A 17,701-nucleotide genomic window follows, 5' to 3' on the forward strand; every position below is an offset into this window, starting at 1 on the left:
CAGGTTCTGAGCGCTGAGAGACGAAGCAGAGAGACTCTGGGTGATAACGCGGAGCTTTCATCTCTTCAGGAAACTGCAGGGCTTGATTCCAGAACATCTTGCGTCACAAACCTTTATGTCTGCAGGCTCGTAACCTTCAGTAGAGTCTTGCATTCACATGAACATGCTACCTTATGTCATAGTTTATCAACTTCACAGCTATAAATGGCTTGTAATTTCTGTTATATTTTACATTTTAATTTATAAACTCTTCTGGCACAACTGGAGGAAGAATGGAAGAGAAAAGCTGCTGGAGACAGAGTTCAGAATATGTCTCTAAGGGGCTCCTAACACAGCACAGGGGCTCCTGTGTTTCTGTGACATTTGTACATGCCATAACAGGAAAAGCATAGGTGCAATTAATAACAGAAATAATGTCTCTGCACAGTAGCAGGTCCTCCTCTAAGTTGAATGCAGCCATCATTCATGTTTTGTCAAATAGAGAGCCAAAATCATGAAGTCCGGTCCAGGCCGGCTTCTGTCACTCTATGCAATCGCTCAATCTGCAAGTCTTTCCATACTAACACAAATCGGCTCCACTACAAAAGTGGCTGGAGGGAATTCAAGCCTTTGTGTTTTTAACAAAGTTAAACAGCGATTATTATCGAAAAAGCTAAAGCCCCTATGAAAAGACTACAAGCGTGGCAGCTTTGACACGGGTCCCAACTTCTGTTGAGCTGTGACATATAACCCCTAAAGGTCTAGGGCTCATGGGAAATGGTGTTAAAAACTCTAAAACTAGAAATATCAAATAAACCGTATTACATAGTAGTGCTGTCAGCTAACCGTTAATTGGTTAACCACCGAGAATATTGTTGACCGGTATAGGTTAGCGGGGCGTCTTGTCTGAACAGCCCAAAAGAAAAAAGTGGCAATACAATTTTGTAAAGCCAACAGAAAATAAAATGCAAGACATTTACGAGACAAAATATTACAGTTTCAGCACCGCTTAATATCTAGCGCTTCGAAATGAGGAACCAAAGCTCATTGAGTCAATGGAGCGTCGGAGGAAAAGCGCCTCTTGTAGTTTGCCTTTTTTTGTAACACTAGTTACCGTCGGTGTTGTATTCAAGACCACCTAAACTGAGACCAGGTCATGACCAAGACATTGTGTGCGTGCGTGCGTGCGTGCGTGCGTGCGTGCGTGAAATGTCTTGATAATATAATCCCAAGGCATTGCAGGGGTGACTTTTAGTGTAGGAGTTTTCTTATGAGCAGTCACAGTCGTGATGCTAACAAATATAAGTTTCGTGATATCCTCACAGCTAAATCCAGAGTCCGACATAATGTTGAGAAGTTATCAGCATTGTTACAGAATGTCTGGGATTTGTAATGTCTAAATGTCGGTGGTAAAAACGTGTTAACTAGGTGCTAACCGCCCCGCTGTGTGTTTGCTTTCAGAGTCGAGGGATCGCGGCAGCGTGACCAGCCTGAGCAGTGACTTCTCTCTCATCACTGAGGAGGCGGGCGGCGCCTCCAGCCTCACCAACGACACCGTGGACCTGTTCTCCAGCCAACCCCAGGCCTCCAGCTGGTCAGCGTCGCACACACACACGGGCTCACAGAATTCTTATATATCTTTTTAATCGTATGTTTGGGAAAGTTGATAGATGCACCTTTTGATATAGGTTATTCATTCATATTTTGTCAGTTGTTCAGTTTTGTCAGTTAAAAACTGGCGTGTTGCTTCAGGTAGCGAGACGAGGACAGCGAGACGATGAAACACGATCCAGGAAGTCCAGTGTGAGAGAAAACACTGCAGTTATTTTTTATGTTTATGATCATTTTCTATTAGACGGTATCTTACAACTTGGGACGGTTATCACAGTAACATTCTATGACGCTGACATAGATCAGGACATCCACAAATAACAAACCGTTCATTAACCAGTCTGAAGTATACAACCTCACACAGCCATGATGCTTAACAGGGATGGTCCACAGGATTTGGCTTAGAGACGTTAGTACTATTATTATCATTAGTATTATTTATATTGTGAAAGGCTCAGTCTCGAGGATTGTGAGGTTAACAGTAGATATGTTTACTTCACAAAATCAGCCAGGATGCGCACTACTAAACATAAATAAATAATTGCCAGATGAAATATATTCAAATATTTGTGATGATTTTCACATATATGTACACGCACAATAGTACTCAATCCTCCAAAATAAGATAAACACACAACCATAAAATAAATACCACTTGATCACACTACATTGGCACTTAATACATCTAAATCAAAATACAATTGGTATAATAAAAAAATAAAAATAAAAGGGGGGGTTGATACATTGAATTTAGAGAACTCAAATGTAATACTGTCAAATATTTAAGTCAATATTATATAATCCAAATAGACTTCAATCAGATCAAAGCTATTTCTCTGACCTAATCCTAACTGTGAGGCGAACTTGCATCACAAGCTGCATGTGGTCCTCCTCCTCTGGGGAAGCTCACGTGTTCTCTCCCCCTTCAGGAGGAAAGGCCCCGCCTCCTCTCCTCAGATGGTAGTCTGGAACAAACAGAACCCTCTGGACGAGCACCTCTCCCACCCACTCAGCGAGGCCAGGTCTTCCAGCTCCTCCTCCTCCAACCAGTCGGAACACGCCGTCACGCGCACCGGCAGCAGCCCATTGGCCGTCCCCGGAAGAAGGTGAGCGAATTGATGAAACTCCCATGAGCCAGTCCGAGCTTTCGTGCCACCTTATTTTTACACACATGCTTAACTTCGGTGATCTTGGATGATCACCGGAGACACAGCGCTTCAGCTCTGGAGCCACCATCAGAGCCTGTGGCCTGAAACTGCAGCTCATGCATGACAGTCTCTTCCTGTGGTGTTCACCCATTTTCCATATATACAGTACGTTATCCCAGAAATGACTGAAATAAGAGGAAAGCATACTCTTCAGTGTGTAGGGGTTGCACTTAAGTCCAAACATATCCAGCCTGGCCTGGAAAAACAATAGGTGGTGCGTTAAGGGCGGAAGGAAACATAGTGTATATAGAAAGACTAAAGGGAAAGAGTGGTGGTTGTCTGTAACCAAATGTCCCAACTCAGCCTGTGAGACCGATAATATACAGCCAGCTAAATATGAGTGTTCAGATTAGTAGAACCTCCCAAGAGTCACTCTCCCTGGCAGGAATCATGTCCATTTGTTGTTGCATGACTTACACAATCAAATCAGCAACCACAGATGTATTTCAATACTCATTAAGGAAACCCTGTGAATACCTGGATGCTTGGTAACCAAACTACACATAGGATCCACTAAGGGTGGATCGCTGGAAACAGTATCACCGATCGTTTATTTGAAGCCAACCAGCCGAACCATGTAGCTCTTAGAGAGAATTAAAGAGCAGGCGAGGAAGCAGGGAAATGAGGATTGACAACCTTTCAATTCAGAATCGATGTGTCCTCTGATCAGCTTTCATAGAGACCACCGATCAAACTATTTTGAATGAAAATCGTCCAATAAGGAATGCTTGCCGATCGATCGGACCTCCCTAAAGATGCGTTCACACCAAACGCGGTGCAAATGATTACATACAAAGTCTATGCACAGACGCGATGAGACTGGAGTGACGCGAATTTGCGTCAGTCGCCAAAACACCCCAAACGCATGATTTGAAATTTTTCAATGTCGGTGAAAAAATTGCGTGACGCTGTGGCGCGATAGCCTATCAGCGTTGAGATGCTCCCCCTGTCATCACTGACGTCCTGCCGTTGTTGAATCAGGAAACAAATACTGTAGCCGTCTGTGTTCACCCAGAGCTCTACGATACCTCATATTAATAGAGACCGGACCAAACTATGTGTGCGTGTGTAAACCATATGGTACAAAACGCTGCCGTATTTACACCGAGATGACGTTCTTGTGAGTGTTAATGGAGCTGCTACAATGTTAGCATAGAATAGCACCGATCGATCCGAGCTCCATTGAGAAAACAAGTATTTTAAAAGTTGTTTGTTTGTCGTCTTGCGGAGAGAACTAACAAAACATGAATTCAGACTTTTTACAAATCGGCATCATTACGTAGTTATTTCGGAGTCCCTTTTTGTCGGTTTATTGCAGTTAAATCACAGCAAAATCTGTTTATTTTGTGTTCATACAGCTGTAGTAAACAGCGGCCGTGTGGCTTGCTAGACACAGTGAATACACCTCGATAAAATTCATGGAGCTCCGCTGGACTGTTATGAACCCAGACATGATGGCGTTTAGTTTCCCGTGATATCTGTGACTACCACGACACGTACTAAGCAGAAATAGAGATTATTTTTTCCATGGTTGATGGCGGACAGTTGAACGGCTTCCAGGGCGATAAGCCACGCCCCCTCTCCTGCACGTCCAGTGCGATTCACACGAATGAACACAAATAGACCCCGGTGTGACCGGCGGCGCGAATGACGCGTTTGGTGTGAACACGGCATAAGACTCTACTTGTCTTTAATTCAGATCGTCTGTCGTGCTATGTCTTCTGTCTTTACTTCTCTGACAGGTCCCCCCTCTCTCTGTCCCCCCTGTCTCTCTCAGGTTAGCAGCAGACTATACCCGGTCCGGTTCCTCCCTCTCTACAGAGTACGGGAGCTGGCAGATAGTTTCGGGTTGTGGCAGCATCCACGACCACGCCCACTTCCCTCCACCCCTGGCCTCGGCCTCCTCCAACTCTTCTGCTGTGGCTGCTGCCTACGACTCCCCCCTGCCCTTCAGTTTTCAGGATGAAGGACCCAGCGGCCGAATGTAAGTAACACCGTACCACCCCTCCTGTTGGAACTTTTAAGGTGAGGTATGGGTTTGACAGTGATTTCCAACCTCATCCAAGCAGTTTTCTGGAGGAAAGCCTACTCATCTTTCTCTGTTGTTCTTACTGAGGAAAGGAAGCTCGCCCCGCTCTGTCACATCAGCATCAGCCAGCATACATACTGTATGTATGTACTGTTACCACTTTGTCAACTGCTTTAGAGTGCTATAGAAGAGAAGTTAATCATTGCTTTTATTTTGAACCACATTTGAACCCTAACCCGGAACTCATTTGTGTGGAGCATGTTCAGTGTCATTGTGAGCATGCTGACATTAGCATTTAGCTGAAAGCTCCCAGTGCTTACGTACATTCTCACAGACTTGAGTAGACGCTAACCCTGGGTGTCCACTGGATCCAGCTCTGTTACAGTCCCAATATGAAAGTGCTTCTGTAGTGGAGAGTTTAAGTCTGTTCTTCAGCAGCTACATTTCCAATATAGTTTACAGTTGTCCTTATGCCTCCACGCTGGCGATAGCCGTGGTTGGAGGCATTATGTTTCCGGGTTGTCCGTCCATCTGTTCGTCAGTACGAACGGACGTCTGTCCGGTCCGTTCTCGTGAATGTAATATCTCAGGAACACCTCGAGGGAATTTCTTTAAGTTTAGCGACAAACATCCACCTGGACTCAAGGATGAATGATTAGGATTTGGTGGTCAAAGGTCACTGTGACCTCACAAAACACGTTTCTGGCCATAACTCAAGAATGCATATGCTAATTGTGACAATTCCACAAAAATGTCCAATAGTATACAATGAAGTGATGACATTTTGGTCAGACATTGTAAAAGTAAGGTAGGTAAGTTATCGAGAACTCGTAACGTTATTTATGTAACATAGCATACTTAACGTACTTATTTGAACCCAAACCATGATCGTATCCTTAAGCTAACCAACATTTTCCCTTCTGAGCCCAGGAGTGGACATGGAGAGGAATTGAGTAAAGTCTCGCAAAAGTACATATTTTTTTATTTAACTTTTTATCAACCTTATATTTTTTAGTCCGTCCATGTCTCTGTACTTTCCTGTGAACACAGAAGTTTATTTTGAAAAGACCGGGTATGCATGTAGCGAGGGGAAATTGACATGTGCAAAAACTGACGCTAGAGTATTCTTTAAAAAACAAATGTTAGTGTATGTGTCCATGTAAAACATGAATATCGTTCTGTAGAGATGGTTTCCTGTCTGAACCTTTGTCGCTGCTCTCTGTCCCCCCACTGAACCGGGCCATGTCCACCAGGTTCTCCCTCTGACTCATCCTCCCACTCTCTGCTCCCATCAGGGGAAAACACTTTCATTTCGGCTTGATCTGACTGCCAAAATGTCCCGCCAGCACCACTTGCAATGGGAAAAGGCTAATAACCACGAATAATCTTTATTCGGAGGGCACTGGGAAGAAGGGAGAGAAGCAGAGAGATGATGATGACGAGCTCTGTGGTGATTACAGAAGTACCTTATGGGGTTGATCTAAACTGCTTCTGTCTGCGTCAGTCTCTTCTCGTCTCCTTTTACGAGCACTTTTAAAATGGGATTTCTCCCCCTAACCTTTTTCTTCCTGTCTCATCTCACTCCCGCTTGTTTCCCTCCCTCCCTCCTCCCTTTCCCCTCTCCAGGTGTCACTTCCCCTCTGAGCGTCAGTCCCGCCTGGAGGCAGTGCGGGAAGTCTTCCTGGCAGCCTACAGCTCCACCGTCGGCCTCAAGTCTTCTGCGCCCAGCCCCTCCGGCGCTATCTCCGGCCTGCTGGAGCAGTTTGCCCGCGGGGTCGGCCTCCGGGGCACTAACGCCATCGTCTGAACCCTCCCAATGTGACTTCAGACCCTCCATCCGCTTCCATCCATCCACCCACAGTCGACACAACATGCCTGGACTCAGTACAATAAAGTGCCAAACATCTCTGTTCAGTTCAGGGGTGAAGCATTCATTTATTTTCTTTTTTTCTTTTTTTCTTGAATTTCCTTTGATTTTTTGTTTTTCAGACCATTTGCATGCTTGGATATATATTTTTATTTTGTCTGTGCTGCTCCAACTTTTCTCTGGACTTTTAATCTCCCATGTTCGTCAGTCACATTCAGGGAGAGAAATGTTTTTTCAGCCACAGTATCAAAAAGGGATGTTAAGAATGCGTTCTAGCTGCTGAAATGTAAATGGCTGAGAGCATGGGGTCTGTGCCTGTTCCAGGCCCAATACCAACCTTTTCCCTCCTCTGCTCTTAACCAATCTGCTCCTAAGAGTCCCTGCAGAGACCGTCCCATGTACAGGCCGTGATGTGTTTCTCCTGATCATGTTTTGTGCTGCTAAATTCATTACTGATTGAAATTGTTGTTTTGTGTACTGCGGATTTTAAAGATTAGATAAATACAGCACTTATTGTGTCCCGACAGAAATGGCAACATTTGGTTTCTAATTTGTAGATTCAATTTAGAGTAAGGGCATTAGTTTTAGAGCTCACAGCTTTGGGGTCTAGACTCAAAGGATAAGGATGGGTTCTAAAGTCTGTCTTAATGCAATGCTCATGCCGTGTGTACGCTAAAAGAAGCATTGGCTGCACTAATGGTTCCTTCTGTCAGCACTGGCAGTGAAGGGATCCCTTAATAAGTTGAGGGACTCAACCTATAGTACTTTTTGTTTCTGTCCTTTTTGTAATACGAGGCTTCAGCAGTTTGAGTTTCTTGGGGGTTAAGGGTTCACCGTTCAGGTAACAAACTGGTCCATACCACATGTCGTCTAACGGCAAAAGCACTTGAAGCCTGGCTGTCAGAGAGAAGGTGAGAGGAAACGTTCAGATAGGGGTAAGGCTGGTTCTTGTTGGAGGCTAGCGTGGTGTGTTGGCAACCCCGGTCAGTCACTTTGTGAAGTAGCCTCATTGATGGTTTCAAGAAAGTTTCGAAATTGCCAGATGCAGCACTCTAAAGGCAAAAGTGTTTCTGGCTGTTAAGAATGGTAAGAATGGTCAGTAAGAGTGGTTGAAGGCTGGGAGAAAAGCCAGTATGCACAGAAGGGATTATTACATATGACGTGAGGAAGATGGTCTGTAAAAAGATCTGATCCCATCATTTAACTAGATCACTTCCATGTACAGGGACTGTTCCTGAATGGCCTAACCCCGGAAATGAAGCGCCAAACGTACCCAAGCGATCGTTTGCGCCATTACCAGTCTAATGTCTCCATATCCTCTACTTGAGTCCATATCCAGTCATTTCTTCTTCTTCTTCAGTAGCACTGACATGGTAGCACAAGAGGCACTGAGCATCGTGGTAGCAGATCTGTGAACCGTCGGACTCCAGTGAAGCGAGGTCCACGTGATTCCTGCGATTTCTGCACAGCTGTTATCACGCAATTTGTTAAAAAACGTGACATTTCTACCTGAGCTGCTTTTGCGTAAATTCACACTTTTTAAGTAATTTTCTTAAGAGAATCCTGTTGAGAGATTTCATTTGAAACTAGCTTGTCGGTGTTGCCAAAACAGTGTTGACGGCTGCTGTACCTCAGGACCTTTTGTTGTGCCTTTTTTATCTTCAGTACCACTGGATCAGATCTCTACTTCTTCTGGTCCAGTGTCAGGTGTAGTTCTTTTTCTTAAATGGTTCTAAGAGCTTGGGGTGTTTGCGGCTGATTATTAATGAAAGTTTTGACTGTAGATCATTAGCAGCGTTGGCAGCGTTAGCTTTGCAATACAGCTTTCGGGGGTTTCCCCTGTATCCCTTTTTTGTTGTATAGTAATGTAAAGCTTTGGAGTCTTATGGACATCTCTGATAAGGTTAATGATGATTTTTGTTATTTTTGCCGATAAGAAAAAGACTGATCGAAGAGGATTTTATTGATCTAGTATTTTTAGGAAATACATTTATTCACTGAGAAGATTGACACCAATATCATGTCTTTGAAGCCGTGGTACCATTTGCATATTTTAATTTGGATTTTGAAGTATCGCATTGGAAAAGCAGTATCAAAACAGCTAAATTTCATAAAACTTCCTTAATCCTGGAAAGTAAAGAAGTTTTTGCAGTCATTTAAGATGGTTTTTGCCTTCGTTGAATGAAAGTTGATTTGCTCAATTGGATATGGAAACGCCTTTACCAAACACATTCTGACATAGTGGATATTTAACTCGCATGAGCGATAAACTGTTTCTGCTGTCGTCTTCTCAGATATTCCCATGCTCAAAGAATAATTCAATCTTGCACAGTTGAAACTAATTCCCGAAGACCTCTCCCATTTTTTCTTAATCGTGGATGGTTCGATGGCCAAGGCGACTTGTTTTGTTTCTGGTTCACAACCTTTACTTCTTCTACTCCGTTTACTGGTGGATTACATCCATGCACAAAGCTGGCCTATAGCTCCAACTTCTGACCAAACTACTCTGTAGCCGAGTTTATTGGCTCCAAACCAGTTGATGGAAACTGCGCCTAATTAGCACTTACTTTTTTTGCAGCCATTCAAAAGTTTGCTTAAAATTTGCTCCAAAATGAAATGGAAACATGATGAGTGTTAAATACAGAGCTAGAGCCAGAACCCATCTACCTTAGATCTGCATAGAGATGGGGGAGTACACGGCTAGCTTAGCTTTGTTTCAAGGTAAATAATGTGCATACCAACACCTCAGAAGCTTATTCACCATGTGGTACGTCGTGTTTTGAAGTCAAGTGGGTTAAACTAATTAGATATGTTTCTCATCAGGCAGTTGTTGTTCGGTGTATCTGTTTAGAGTATTTATGCTAAGCTAGGCTAACCACTTCCTGACTCCGGCTCTGTACTTAATGCTCAGACATGAAGGTGGAATTGATTTTCACAACTCACTCTCAGAAAGAATTAGAATAAATACATTTCCCAAAATGTTCAAGGGTTCTTATAACTTGCAGGATTTGCTGTTCTGCTACATTCTGAACCCAATTCTGCTTTCTGTGTACCACAAAAACACATTTGCTGAGTTGTTTTTAAGCCACAGGAGTTTCATCCCTTTATTCTTGATGCATGAAGGAATTTGTGCGCATTTGGTTCACATGGCTACATGTATCAGTCCAAGTGGTTTCATTATGTATTCCTCCACGAACTGACAGTAGAACAATCTGCCTGACTTTCAGGCATGGCCTCGTCTCCCTGTCCAGTTTTAAGCTTTCTTTTGAACATATCTGTCCTGAAAAGGAGTTCTAACTCACTCGAGGTTTCATATCCTTTGTTTTTATTTTGGCATCATGTCTTCTGTCCGCCTGCAGCTGTTAAGCAGCCAGTCACAGGACACTTGCAAAAACATTGTAATTTTCACAGTGCTGAAAATAGGCATTATCAGAGGAAAAAATCTCCTCCGGAGTTAAATACTTGTCACTTTCACTCACTGGTTTTGCATGACATCCTTTCATTTTTATTTCAGAATCTCTTTTTAAAATGCTGCATTGCACTCATCCTGATCTCCTCGGTGTGAAGAGGTTTCTTCTTTGTACAGTTGAGGCATTTTTAAGTAATTCTACCTTTTTAGTTTTTTGTTATTAATTGCTCTTTATTGTTGGCACGCTACAAATGAAAAGTGAACTGAGCAGCAGGTGGCAATTGTGAATAAACAACAAAAAATATTTTTGTGACTTGCTTATTTGTTCCTTGCTCAATGAATTTGCTTAAGCAGATCATCTCTGTAGCTTCTGATTTATTTGTTATTCATGGTGAGATGTATTAACTATTTACACCACATGATGTACTACCCTAAGCAGCTAAGCTGAATAAGTGGTCTGAACACAAATAAGACCTCAAAGTACAGTTTGACAAATGAGAATTCAATAATATAAAATATAACGTGATTGCATAATGCAGTTATATAACTAGATGTTCAAATTCAACAGAAATTCAACTGTGTTGAGCGAAATGAATTGTCCCATTTCCTGTCGTCACCCTTTAAAAGTTTGAGGTCAAAGGTCATCCCACACAATGCCACTTCATCAGGCCAGATGCTTGCTGGAACCTGGCCTGAACCCAGCCAGCTCGTGGTTATTTAATAAGCTGCATCTTCCCACTGCCTCAGAGGTGTGAACGCTAAAATGTTTCGGCGGTTCATGAATTATTGATTTATAAAATATTCATCCTACTAATCGACTGTTGACGGGCCTAAATTATTCTCATGGAATGTGGATAAACTGTTCAGATGTACTGGCCTTGAAAACGTAGGAGGGGTGATTAATGCCGAGGCTTCCACTTCATCCGCTCAGGGTTTCTGGTCTTCGTGCTTCTCCTCTTGCTGCCTCTGTCATTGTGCCTTACCCTCTTTTTATTTGACCTCTCCACTTTCCTCTTCTCTTTGCACAGTTTCTACTTTTCTGCATCTTCACATTCCTCGATGACATTGTGATCGGATAACCGGGTTATTCACAAACTCATAACGTCAGAAACGGAGTGTAGTGTGTAAACGGTAAAGGGAAATGGTTTGGAAACCAAAGGTTCTTCCCTGTGGAGGTTTGTTTTGTTAGCTGGGTCCTGTTCTTCAAATGTGGCTTAACTAGCTCAGGCTTACATGCTCCTATCGTGCTAAAAAAACTTTCTTTTCCATCCCCGTAATTTGGTACTTTCAAAGCAGTTCAAGGATTGATTTGTTAATCCTGGATGAAGTTATCTTAAATGACAGTGCACTCTTATTTTGAAACAAAGGCAACATGAGTAGAGAGTTGAAATTATACACTACATATAAAGTGTCTCCACTTCTTTCCACTGTACAAAAATGAAGCCAAAATATCCTGAACAATTAGTGTGATTAAAAACTACATAAAATGATGAAACCTTTGATGTTTACTTTTTATCTTGATCCTAGTTTATCAGGTGTAAGGATATGAGTAGGGTGCAATGTGTTTTCCCTATAGAGCCCTTTGATGCTAATGTTTGGCTATATAGGCTAAATACAACTGACATGACTAAAATCACACAATGATAACATGAGAGTATACGAAAAAAACATCTAAAACCAAATGGTACATTCTTTAAGATTTTCTAACAACGTTTATGTAAAATACCAAGGCTGTCATAAAGCACACTCTGCTTTATCGTCTACTTGACTCTAAATGGACCATCATTTACTAAATGAACATCATGCTGAATTGAAGAAGACTTGAAACTAGAGATTGAGACCATAAACTCATGTTTACAATGTTTACTGAGGTAATAAATCAAGAGAGAAGTAGAGTCATTTTCTCATAGACTTCTATGCAACCAGAGGAGTCGCCCCCTGGTGGACATTAGAGAGAATGCAGCTTTAAGACACTTCCACATCAGCTTCGCTTTGTTTTTTGTCCCATACACCACTGTGACCTCCTTCCTACACAATCTCATTTAAAACTTATTTGTGATATATTAAAAGCAAACGTATTCCACAAGAAAATACATTTCCCTCGAAGCGTAATTCACAGTGCAATTTTGTCGTATAGGAAAATTATTTTTAGGAGACAGGGCTGGAACTGCTGTAAACGAATTAACATCCAAATGTACGCTCCATTTATCAAAAAAAGAAAAGAAAAAAGCCTCTTCCACCTGCACTTGCCTCTCGTCCATCTGCTCTGCTACGGCACTAATCACCCCCCATACACGGACCACAAGTTAAACTTGTGGAGATCTCTGCCTCCACCTGGCGATGGATGGAGAGAAACGAGGGGCTTCTGGATCCCCCCCACACAACCCCCCCTCCCCCTCTCTCTCTCTCCCTCTCTCTCTCGCCATGAATGAAAGCCTCATCCTCAGGTATGCCTCCTAACCCTCAACTGCGCTCCAGCGACCGTCAGCGGAGACAACAACTACTCCAAACACCGGTGCCGGTCGATCCGCTCTCCGTCTCTCGTCATTCTCTCGGGTGGATGGAACAAACACGTTCCGGCCACAGGGGCAAACTCGCGCTGTGATATAAGTGACAACTTCAACGCTTCAGAAGAAGTGATTTAAAAAAAGAAAAAGAAAAAGAAAAAGCCTCAGCCATGGCGACAATAGGGGATTTCGACCCGCTCAACTCCGCCGTACCTGCGACAAAGATTGAAATCACCGTTTCCTGCAGGTAAGCGCCTCCAACACGTCTCCCCCCACCACCCCCACCACTCACCTGTCAAGCATTCATTTCTTACATTCACATATTCACACATTTTGGGATGCTTGGTGTTGCATTCAGTTTTGTCGTCGTGAATTTTTTTTTAACGCGCAATGATATTCTTGTGCGTACATTTTTCTATGAATCTCAGACTTTTCCTCGCTCTTTTAGTCAGTATTGTGTGTCTTTAACGTGCATGGAGCAACTCTTTTTATTTTTTTAAAGGAGGAATTTGCATGTGCTGTGGGTGTATAGAAGTGCGTGGGGGGGATGGTTGCAGTAACCAACAGTGCCAGGATTTATTCTGAGTGCCGTACAGAGCTCCGGAGAGCGCAACTCTGAGATCACATGAGTGCGTGGATATTAGATGTTCCAACTGACAATGAAGAAAAGACAGAGAGAGAGAGAGAGAGAGAAAGAGAGAGAGCTCCCAGTGTGCTTTGAACAAGGGTTGTTTTAATAAGGCCTGAAGAGGGAGAGGAATAATTTAACAATACTATAACTCATAATAGAAGCAGAATGTAGCACATGGAAACTGTACGGCTGTCAGGGCTCATAGCAGAAGTACCAAAGATAGTTCATTTTACATGGTGATGTTTATAGATAAATATATATATTAACGATTACAATTTTGAATCGCATGATTTTTTTGCGATTAATTGTAATGCACAAAATTCAATAATGAATTCAAAAGTGTATTGCGCACTTTTATTTTAAAAGTACTGCTATATGAACAAAACTGCAATAACATTTGGTTTGCAAACACTTCAAACAAGTAAGGTGCTTTTTAACAGCAGTATTCCCTTTACACAGTAGCAGTTAAAATACAGTTATGATTCTGATAATAGATATTCAGCCGGTGTTCACAACTTTATCTTCATGTGTGTAAGAGATGCAATTTGAAATATACACCTTGAAAACTGCAAACCTATCTACGTCATGTTGTTTTCTTTTTTTTTTAATGTTTGTTAAATTCTCAGTAGCGATGATATGATATGCTTATTATACATATTCCAAACAAAAACACTTTATAATAATGAATAATTTAAATGAATCATTTCTTTTTTGCTTTTTTTTGGTATTTTGGTCAGACACATATGCAACGCTGATTACCGTAATATGTGTGGTATTTGTTATAAATGTACGTTGGTACATAGAGGGTTATAAGAAGCTGTACATGGAGGGACTGAGGACCCAGGGGAATGTAGGTGAAGGAAACAGGAAGAGAGGGAAGAGACGCCACACAAACAGCTGTTCACCGCTCGCTGCCCGGTTCTTGTGTTAAAAATGTCCGCTTAATAATAATAAAAAAACAGCGTTAACGCACGATAATATAATTGTCGGCGTTAATTAATTAATGCGTTTAATTAATGCCCAGCACTAATATATATATATATATATATATTATACATACATACTCAAGGTCAGTAAAACATATTTGTAAAAGTGATTATGGTGAAAGTTTGCGTGGAGATGCTGCAGAGGAAATAAAAGGAGTAAAGAGTAAAGGGAACGCTTGCTCGGAGCTGGTATGGAGGTCTCCGTTGTGGTGTGAGACGTTGGCTGATCCCCTCATAAAATGTCCAAAGGCGTATGTTTTATTTTACATACAGACCTGTTATAAGCCCTTATTAAAGACTTCTTGAATTTAGTATATTGTATATTAATATATAATATTATTATATATATATTAAGCTTGTTTTTTCCTCCTTTCTTACTGGGATACAGGTTATATATTTATAGTACACAAGTATTTGTGGTGGGAAAAAAGATTGGCTTTGTTTTTTATCTGTTAATTATCAAATGTATCAGAGTGTTTGTTTAAGGTGTTTTAGAGGAAGCATTTAAAACGTTTTTGAGATATACGACAAAAGTAAACGCAATCCATGACAAAATACGTCTTCCTCCAAACTCACAATGCAGTTTCGTTGTGTGGGAATGTCATTTTTTAGGATGGGTGGCTGGAAATGTGGTGAACTCGTTAAACAGACAAAAGCATTGTACGGTCCTTTAAAAAAGCCTCTTCCACCTACACTTGCCTCTTGTCCACCTGCTGGCACTAATCACCCCCCATACCTGGACCATGAATTGCGACCAAACACAACAGAATAACTTGTGGAGGTCTCTGCCTCCATCTGGCGATGAAATAGAAACAAGGAGCTTCTGAATCCGCTGGTCTCTCCCCTCTCATTGTACCTGCATATGGTTAATTGCTGTTATTTCCTCTGTGCACTGACGCTGTGGGCAATGATATATTGAGGGGGAGATCTCAAGCAGTGGGTGTCTAACCAGGGCGCAAGATTCATTTACATTAGGTGCATATATGAAATTTGACCTCTGCATTTTACCCATAAGTATAATAGGAGCAGTGGGTTGATGTGAAGCGCCTCCTCTGGTTGTATAGAAGTCTATGAGAAAACGACTCTACTTCTCTCTTGATTTATTCCCTCAGTAAACATTGTAAACATGAGTTTATGGTCTCAATCTCTAGTTTCAAGTCTTTTAAGTCTTGTAAGGACTCACAGAGACTGCAGTGTCCCTCAGCTCCAGGTTTGAACGTCTTTCAGTTCATCTCTTTACAGACGGTTTCCCAGCAGCATGCAGCAATAAACCCACTGCAGACTAAAGTTAGCAACTAGCTGGTGAACATAGCAGCTAAAAGGTCAGGGGGTCAGGAGTTGGTGGAGACACAAACAGAGCTAAAAGGGGAGTGAATATTGACGTGTTGGCTGGACAGAAACACAAATCACACAGTGGTGCTGCCCTGGCAGTGCACCTGACTCAAGAGTATTGACGGACCAGGAATTAATGGCCAACGCATCCCCTCACTCCTGGGCCGCGTCTATGAGCTAATAAAGCCTGAAGCTGCTGATTGTGACAAGCTGTTACTGGTCATCAGTGTCCCCGGGCCCCGCCAGTCCAGAGGGGTTAGAAAGGGAGAGAGAGAGAGTGTCATCAAACCAGACACTCAGGAATGATCAGCCTCACGTGACTGAATGAAATGATGACAAATGATGTAAAAAGTGTTTCATCTCTCCAGCTCTCTCTGACTTTAATTGTATTCATAATAAAAGTTATTGAGGGAAATATCAGATCATGAAAAGACAAATCTTTCTAATAAATGAAGAAAGTTGTTTGTGGTCCTATTTAATCAATATGGCGGAGCAGAACAACTTCCGGTTCAAGCGAGGATCGAGGAGCGAGGAAATGACAATTAAGAGACTTGGGATGGACCCTCTAGGTGTTGGCTGTTCATTTTGTCCAGGAGGTACATTATAAAGGTTCCTGTTTTTTGCTAGCCAAAATTAGCTTCCCAATTAATATCACGTGAATTACAGATGCACCTTGCTAACCAAGCTAGAGCTAGTTGGTAACTTAGCATGCTAACGGTACCTGGCCCCGTCTGGGCCTCACTCTTCCCCAGCTCCAACCTCTCATCCAAATATGGTCACTTCTGTCTCCACAAAATACAAAACGGGGACGGCTAAAATGCCAAACTTGGGGCTGTCCTTAAACAAACAGGTGACGTCAAAGTGACTACATCCAATTCTGATAAACAGTCTTTGGTGGATACACAATTTGAATCCCACACGGGGAAGACGGTCATACTGATTTGATGAACGTCTTACGGAATATAACTTTGGAATAGTTCCATTTATATAAAACCGTTTAATGTAGCGGCAGGGTAACAAGGGCAAATACCAGAGGGGACTGTGTTCTTCAATACAGACCTAGCAAGTTTGGGCAAACTTTTCCCAGTCAGAGCCGCCCACTAATGGAACCATGTTCCTATTGACTTATAGAGCACTGATTACCTAACCGTTCAACAAAAAACTAAAGAGACGGCTTAAAGCAAACCCAACCTGCAATCACCAGTAATCATAATACCTCATCTCTGGCACTGTTATTATATACTCACATTGTATTGTATTGTGCTGTACAGTGTTGTACTATATTGTTTTGCTGTTGAATTTTAATAACCTACCCAGGGACTACAGATACAAATTAGCTCTCTAGCTAACTCTGGCACATTTACATTGAGGTGGAAGCGGAAATGTTGATAGATGTGCACTGTCCCTGGTAAATAAATAAAATATAACAACAACTCCCAAATTCCATCCATTCACGAGGCTTGATATTTCGCTGTCCCACTTCCTGACTACACAAGGTAACTGGTCCTCCTGTCTCAGGTGACCAAGAAGTAAGTAGAAGTAAACGTGGAATTCTCTAATGGCGTTGACGATGAATCAAGATGACACGCATCACCAGCTGAGCCTGCTTATACATGAAACACACGTGAAGGTGAATTGTAACTGTGATGTTATTGCGTCTCATCTGAACAACTGCTGCCTACGGAGGCAGTAGTTGTTCAGCATCCTCCCAACTCAGCTTCTATCAGCATCCTCTGTCTGGGAGGATGTAACTGATGTGTTTTGACAGACACTTGACGTTTGGATGCAAAGTGTTTCATGTAGCCACACTGTCTTATTATTTCATGAACGTCGGTGTATTATCAGGGGGAGGTTATCTGGAGGTGAATATATGACTTTATTTCTCAAAGGCTCTCCTGCTCTGTGACTCCGCTGCCTCGACTCACATTTTCGATTTCCAAGTCAGTCAGCTTGTTTTGTAATGTGAAGAGCATTTGCCCGAAGGAAAAATAAATCAGTCCGTCTCCACGCACTCGATGTCCCAGTCGATCTATTCTCTTCCATCTTTTTTTTTCCATTAAGGGTTTCATCCTCAAACAGCCCAGATGTCCCGTTGTCGCCTAAAGCCACTCCAGGTGGTAATGAGGTGGATTGCTTTCCCCA

The 17,701-nt window shown here is 42.3% G+C and overlaps 2 protein-coding genes across 2 annotated transcripts in view; both read left to right on the plus strand.

The window, feature by feature from the left end:
• Positions 1-10,395, plus strand: part of mtmr14 (myotubularin related protein 14) — a 29,300-nt gene extending 18,905 nt beyond the window's left edge. Inside the window, exons 16-19 of the mRNA XM_079186395.1 lie at positions 1,441-1,573; positions 2,520-2,696; positions 4,576-4,782; positions 6,454-10,395. Coding sequence (XP_079042521.1) covers positions 1,441-1,573; positions 2,520-2,696; positions 4,576-4,782; positions 6,454-6,634 — 698 coding nt within the window. The 3' untranslated portion in view covers positions 6,635-10,395. The remainder of the gene's footprint in view (positions 1-1,440; positions 1,574-2,519; positions 2,697-4,575; positions 4,783-6,453) is intronic.
• A 2,385-nt stretch (positions 10,396-12,780) lies between these two features.
• LOC306715799 (copine-9-like) overlaps positions 12,781-17,701 on the plus strand; it is a gene marked incomplete at both ends in the record, with an annotated part of 132,238 nt that continues 127,317 nt past the window's right edge. Inside the window, 1 exon segment of the mRNA XM_079186275.1 lies at positions 12,781-12,857. Coding sequence (XP_079042401.1) covers positions 12,781-12,857 — 77 coding nt within the window.

This window comes from Pholis gunnellus (assembly GCF_910591455.1).
Source record: "Pholis gunnellus genome assembly, chromosome: 3".
NCBI lineage: Eukaryota > Metazoa > Chordata > Actinopteri > Perciformes > Pholidae > Pholis > Pholis gunnellus.